The sequence below is a fragment of the Vicia villosa genome, linkage group LG4 (genome assembly GCF_029867415.1).
Source record: "Vicia villosa cultivar HV-30 ecotype Madison, WI linkage group LG4, Vvil1.0, whole genome shotgun sequence".
Lineage (NCBI taxonomy): Eukaryota > Viridiplantae > Streptophyta > Magnoliopsida > Fabales > Fabaceae > Vicia > Vicia villosa.
Genome location: NC_081183.1, coordinates 85,863,561 through 85,870,790, shown reverse-complemented (window position 1 = coordinate 85,870,790; position 7,230 = coordinate 85,863,561). Strand labels below are relative to the sequence as shown.

Below are 7,230 nucleotides of genomic sequence, written 5' to 3'. Positions count from 1 at the left end.
CTCTCTCGTTCTCATATTTTTTTTCATAAGCAAGGGATTATATAAATAGAGAACTAGGGGTTCTCAACCCGAATACAATGATCAACGGGAAAAACCCGACAAAAAGAAAATTACAAGCCAATTACATTACGAAAGGAAATCCAAAGGATCCTTACAAAAATCGTAGAAATTGTAATTGGAATTAGTAATATTCCCACAAAAAGACCATCGCCACACCGTAAGCTTTATATTCCAAACAATATTATTAACGCTCCAACCATCGTTCCGGAAGCATACGCCATTTCTAGCTACCCAAAGGCACCAAGTAACCGCTAACCAAACCAACCCCAATTTACACCTCTTAACTTTCTTGAATTTAAAGAACGAATGCCACTCCATAAAACTAGTTAAGCATTCATCCTCCTTCCTATCTCCTATACCAACCCATAATGCTATGTCATTCCAAATCCTTTTTACCACCCAACAAACAAAAAAAGTATGCCTAGCCTTTTCTATATCCACACCACAAAAAGAACAAAATAAATTATCTAAGGGGAGAGAGATACCTCTAGACACCAATAAATCCTTCGTAGGGAGCCTATTGAGAAATAATCTCCAACCGAATGCCTTTATTTTGAACGGCACCTCCAACTTCCACAAAATTCCAAAAGCTTCGTAGCATTTAATAGGAGGACCAAAAGGAGTTAAACTCTTCAAAAGAAAAGAATAACAAGAAGCTACCGAAAACTCAATGTCCTCATTGTTACACCACTCCACTTCATCTCTCCCCTCATTACGACCTTCCGCACCGCCCAAGAAACTCCTCAAAACCGCCACCTCCCCATCATGATTATCCGCCTCTATACCGAAATCTCCCCATTTCCAACCGTCACTACTCCATCCACCCATCGCCGCCACGGAAGCAATTTTTAATTTAGAAGCTTCGAAAAGGACCGGAAAAAGGACTTTCAAAGGAGCTCCTCCCCACCACTTAGCAAACCAAAACGGAGTATTAAAACCATTGTTAATGAAGAAACTACTACAATCCACAATCGGATCACAACACCGGCCATGGGAGATATTAACAAGATCCCTCCACCAAAAAGAACAACTCGATGTAGGAGACAACCCCTTATCCCCACTCAACATCTTGTAAGAAAGATCTCCATAACGAGCTTTCAAAATAGAGAACCAAAGAGAATCGGTACCTTGAAGAATCTTCCATCTCCACTTGAAAAGGAGAGCCAAATTAAACAAAGCAATATTTTTAACTCCCAATCCTCCCTTATCAAAAGAAAGATTAACATCCCTCCATTTCACCCAATGAATCTTCCTTTTATTCTCCATCCCCCCCCATAGAAAATTACTTTGAATGGTGGTAAGGTTTTTTATCACTTTCGGAGGGATTTTGTAGAAGGACATAGTGAAAATAGATAAAGAACTAAGAACGGATTTAAGAAGAGTGATTCTACCTCCCAAATTAAGAAACCGATTCGTCCACCCTTCCAAGCGATTCTTCAACTTCAACACGAGCGAGTTCCACGTATTTTCCTTTCTTGGATTAAAGCCGATAGGAATTCCAAGGAAATAAAAATTGCTCTCTTCCACTTTGCAAGAAAGGACATGGGAAGCCGCTTCCAAGAAATAAGAATTAGAATTAATCCCAATAAGCTTGCTTTTTTGGTAGTTAATTCCGAGACCCGATACCACCTCAAAAGCACGAAGAACCACCTTAATAGCCCTAATTTGCTTCCAACTACCTTCCCCCACTAAGAGTGTATCATCCGCAAATTGAAGAATATCCACCCCACACAATCTCTTAATGTCAAATCTTGCATAACCCCCCATCTTAATAGACCTTTTCACCAAAGCCGATAAACCTTCGGCAACCAAAACAAAAAGAAACGGAGAGAGAGGATCGCCTTGTCTCAATCCCCTAGAAACCACGAACTCCTTGGTTGGACTCCCATTAACAAGAATCAACATATTACTATTGAACACCAATAGCTCCATCCACTTCAACCACCTTTGACCAAAGCCCATCCTTTTCATCATGTATCTCAAAAAATTCCAACTAACTTTGTCGTAAGCTTTCTCGAAGTCAACTTTAAAAAGAATGCAATTTTTACCTTCCTTTCTTGCATAGTCGACCACCTCATTCGCCACCAAGACACCGTCCAACAATTGCCTACCGGGAACAAAAGCGGTTTGACACTTAGAAATAATCGAAGACAACACCTTTTTTAATCTCCCCGCCAAAAGCTTTGAAACAACTTTATACATGCAACCTACCAAACAAATGGGTCGATAATCTCCCAAAGCTATCGGATTGGATTTCTTAGGAATCAAAGTCAAAAAAGAAGAGGTGATCGCTTTCGATATAGAGTTACCATCAAAAAAGTACTTGAAATAACGAAAAAAGTCCTCTTTAATAAAAGACCAACAATTCTTTATGAAAAGAAAAGAGTAACCATCCGGACCCGGACTCTTGTCTCCCCCACACTCCCACACCGCCTCCTTAATTTCGGCTTCTAAAAAAGGCTTCTCAATATCCGCCGCTTTCAAAGAATTGATAGAATTAAAGGGAATACCATCCAACACCGGTCGACTCGCTTCGGTTTCTAGGAATTTGTTCTCGAAAAAATTGAACACCGCCTCTTTTACATCTTCAACCGAGTCCACCAAACCCTCCGGAGTAGAAAGAGGACCTAAATGATTTATCCTTCTCCTTTGTTTCATCACCTTATGGAAAAAGCCGCTATTTGAATCTCCCTCCTTAATCCACTTAACTCTAGATTTTTGAAGTAGCATATTTTCTTTTATCTTCAAATTCCTCCAAAATTTAGCACAAGCTTCCTTCCTCAAAGCAAAATTATCATCGAAAGAAGCATCATTATCGGAAACTAACCTTTCATCGGCAATATTCAAATCCCGGATTCCATCTTCCATTTCCAACTCTATCTTCCCAAAAACCTCTTTGTTCCATCTTCTAAGTTTGTCTTTTAGTAAACGAAGCTTTTCCTTTAAAATAAAATCTCCTCTACCTTCCACCTTCATGCTTTTCCATTCTTTCTCCACAAAAGGAATGAACAAATTAGATGAAAACCACTCATTATTGAATCTAAAAGGCTTCGGTCCCCAATCCAAACCATCCAATACTAACCAAACCGGGCAATGGTCCGATATGTCTCTATCACCTATGACTTGACCAACCACACCCCAATCCACAACAATGCTACTAGAAATAATAAAACGGTCTAAACGACTCATAGATTTGCCGTCACCGCTAAACCAAGTGAATTTTTTACCTTTACATGGCACATCCACTAAAAGGCTTTTATCAATGAAGTCCAAAAAAAGCTCCTCTTCGTAATGATTTGTTGCCGCCGTTCTCCCCTTCCTTTCACTAGAGTTTTTTGTAGCGTTAAAATCTCCTCCCATTATCCATTCGCCATCTTTGAATGCTTCTTTCAAATCTAAAAGCTCCTTCCACATCTCCTTTTTCTTGCTCAACAAACAAGAAGAATAAATATTAACGATGTAAAAAATCTTATTCTTCCACTCCACTATATTGCCCAAATACCCATCTCCCTTAAAACTTCCCACCACCACCACCTTATTACTATTCCAAAGAGTGATCAAACCTCCCGACCTCCCCAAAGAATTAGAGAAAGAAAATCCAACCTCCGGATTGTGCCAAAAGCTCTTCGCCATGTTATCCCCCATATTAGTAATTTTTGTTTCTTGAATCATAAACATATCCCCCTTAGAATTTTTAATAATAGAACAAATTCTCTTCCTTTTAAGAGAATTAACACCCCCTCTTATGTTTAATGTCCCAATAATCATGGTTCACCTTTAGAATACTCCTTCCGTCCTTCCCCATTCACACTACTTCCAACAGAACAGTCCCGTGTCAAAACCATTTTCTTCCCACATCCATCCACATCTACCACCCCCAAAACCTCCATAGCATCCCATAAATCCCCTCCATATCTTTTTTCCAGAAACTTCCATTGACGACGGTTATTACGAACAATGTCGGACTCTTCTGTTTGATTTCCATAAGAAACTAAACCCCCATTGTATGAGCCTTCATCCCTGGCCACCCGTTCTAAATTGATAGTCGCAACATTGTCATCCGTTCCCCCATTGTGCACACAACGCTGACTCATGAACTTAATTCCACTACCTTGCCGCTTTGCTGCCTTCCCACCCTTACAACACGTTTTCTTCCTCCCTCCTTTACAGAAAGCACACAGGTCGTTTAAGGATTTTCTTCGAACTAGCCTTATTCTCCGACCCTCCTCCAGCACCGTTCTCCCCTTCCTTTCACTAGGATTTTCTATTTATTCAAAACATATGTTCCTAAAGTTTGGATTAAGCAGACTTATACATTAATTAACAGATTGAATAAAAGAGATGCAAATATATATACAATTCATACTCAAAAAGAAATAAGTAACTAAATTAATGCATGGAATTACAAATAGTATCTAACAGGAATTTAAAAAAAAAAAAAACTTATTCTAGAAAACCAAAGTTCTCATCATCAAAATCTTAATTAATTACTTTGAAAATTTCATAATATCATGAGGATGAGGCTCACAACCAAGGTAATGAAATGGAAATTTCTGAGCAGAAGTTGATCCAACATCAGCAGATGCAGCCTGCTGATTATGAAGAGGGTTACATAACTTGTTTCTCAGATTCTGATCCATATTTCCATGGTGATGAGATGCAAGTAGTTTATCCAAGAATGACCAATCACCTCCATTGATCAACCTCTCTCCTTGTTGATGTTGCTGTTGCTGCATGAGATTAAGTCCAGAGGTAGTATTTGTTGTTGTGAGCCTCAACAAGTTTTGAGAACATTCAAGGATGTCCATGGATGAATTGTGAAAGGAAGTTGGTGGTGGTGGCTGTGGTGCTAGAGCTGATGATTCTGGACTGAATAACTGTGGTAGGTGAATTGTACCATCAAAGTTGTTGTGGTGATTGTTGTTGAAATCATATAGTCCTAATTGTTGCATGTGATGATGATGATGTTTTTGCTCTAGCATCTGATGGCATGGACCTCCATTTGTTGATCTCATGTGGTTAATCATGTGATCTTCTTCTTCAATTTCTTGTTGGTAACCTCTGGTTGTGTTTTTCTTTTTGAAAACCCTACATACAACCCATCCATCTTCCTGAAAAACAAAAATAACAATGAGTTATAAAGAAGATATAGATGAATATAGGTGATGATGATGATGATGGTGGTGGTAGTTTTGTGACCTGAACTTCTGCATTATCATCGTCGTCAAGACGGTACTCATGCATGATCCAGTCAGTTTTGTGGCCATGAGGAGCACGTCCAGTGTAGAAGACTAGGGTTTTCCTCATACCAATCCTTTTGGAATTTGTGTGATATATGGCTTTGTCTCTTCCAGTTGCTTTCCAAAACCCAGCTGTAGTTGCTCTATTTGTTCTTGTTCCTGTTGGGTATTTCTTGTCCTTGTGGCTGAAGAAATACCACTCATTCTGTGGCCCTGATCCAATCCTACACTTATCTGCAACAAGTATATATACACACAAAATAAATTAACAACGGCGATTAATAAGTTCAAATTTCAAATATATGTAGCAGCACAGACATTTCAGATTAAAGGTGTGTCTGGTGTCTGTCAGACTCATAACCATATTACTATGTTACATACAAGAGTAGATGATATAGAGATTATGAATGTGTACCTTTGAGATCCCAAGGCTCAAGTCTGTTTAGATCAACTTCTCTGATAACATCAAGATCAATGGCTTCATAAGAAACTTTCTTCCTCAGGTAATAGTAAAGAAGCTCTTCATCAGTTGGGTGGAACCTGAACCCTGGAGGAACTGTTAATTCTCCACTTCCTTGCATCATCATGCACTACTAACCTGTAGCTTCTTTATTCTATTATTACCTGAAAGATTTTCAACAAGAGAATAAGGAAGAAGTGTCATATTCTATTAAAATAAAAAACTCAGAGTCGTCTTAAGTTTTCGGATAGCCAGTATAGTAGTTTTACTATGATTTCATGTATAATTAAATGTAGATGAAAAGTTATATTCTAGGGTACTATAGCAGGTGTGAAACTACCATTAGTCATGGTAAAGAAATTCAAAAATTGTGGCTTAAGATTGATAATCTCGAGCAAACCCTAGGAAGATCTTATAAAAAGTATAGATAACTTTTTCTGACCAGTTGAGTTTGAGAAAACCTAGAACTTTTATTCCATGCATGATTTTTTGAACTTTGACTTTCTATCAACAAACATACAAGTTACAAGAACAAGTACTTTTGTTCATGCCTCCTTCTACATACATCATCACTCTATGTACATATTTAGAACACAAACCCTTATAAACAGCAGAAAAACAGGAACATGTATGCCTGAAATCCATGGGTTTGTTACATGCATGGAAGGGTTCAATAAAAAAACAAGAAGAAAAATAATCACTCTTCTTGTCTTGATATGGTTCTATATGTCAAAAACATGCATGGAACAAATTAAAGGGACAACATGCAAAGTTTGATGAAAAATGGAAAAAGAAAACAAACCTTTCTGTGAAAAGGAAAATGGACCTTTGAAGAGAAAGGAAAGAAGAAAAGAAGCTTAGGTTACACTGTTTGGTAGCTTGAAAGGCACGGACGTGGGTTTTAAGAAAGAGAGAGGTGTGTGGATCAGTGCAAATGGTAGCTAACTTCTGATACAAGGACTGACAACCAGGAATGGGCACAGAAATATATGAAAACTATATTTTATTTTTGTATGTATTTCTGTAACACAATAGGGAAGAAGAAGAAGATGAGTTCAAGAATAAAATATTGAGTTTATTATGAGTTGCTAATTAGCTGTGTTATGGTCATGATACATGATGATGATATCACAAAAAGGTTGAATAATGAGGAGTTAGTAGAGCTTGCTCTTCACCTTTTTATGCTATGATATTTTAATTGACTGATTTATATATTTTAATGTGAGAGCAAGGGTTAACGTCTATCCAATAGTGTAAATATATAAAAATAATTAATTATATGTTAATAATTAACTAGATAAATTTTGATTTATTCACGCTATTTTAAATGATGGACGCTTTCGCATTGCAGTCACGTAAAATTTTGCGTGTGATTTCGATTCACATAATTGATTGCAGTCGTCATTTAACCATAATTTTTTAATCAAAAAACAATATATAATAATATTAACATCGATAACTTTCAATGTC

General features: G+C 37.6%; 1 protein-coding gene across 1 annotated transcript; it reads right to left on the bottom strand.

Moving 5' to 3' along the window:
- Positions 1-4,438: 4,438 nt before the first annotated feature.
- Positions 4,439-6,879, bottom strand: LOC131599307 (NAC domain-containing protein 76-like). The gene is made up of 4 exons (XM_058871711.1): positions 6,563-6,879; positions 5,716-5,924; positions 5,260-5,534; positions 4,439-5,171 (listed from the first exon to the last, which is right to left on the bottom strand). The coding sequence occupies exons 2-4, from the start codon at positions 5,885-5,887 to the stop codon at positions 4,548-4,550; spliced, it is 1,071 nt and encodes a 356-aa protein (XP_058727694.1). The 5' UTR covers positions 5,888-5,924; positions 6,563-6,879; the 3' UTR covers positions 4,439-4,547.
- Positions 6,880-7,230: the final 351 nt, after the last annotated feature.

Coding starts and splice junctions, on each gene's coding strand:
- LOC131599307 (XM_058871711.1), bottom strand. CDS start 5,887: ATGATGATGCAAGGAAGTGGAGAATTAACAGTTCCTCCAGGGTTCAGG. Junction 5,535..5,715: donor TGAGCCTTGGGATCTCAAAG/GTACACATTCAT, acceptor TACTTGTTGCAG/ATAAGTGTAGGATTGGATCA. Junction 5,172..5,259: donor ATGATAATGCAGAAGTTCAG/GTCACAAAACTA, acceptor TTTGTTTTTCAG/GAAGATGGATGGGTTGTATG.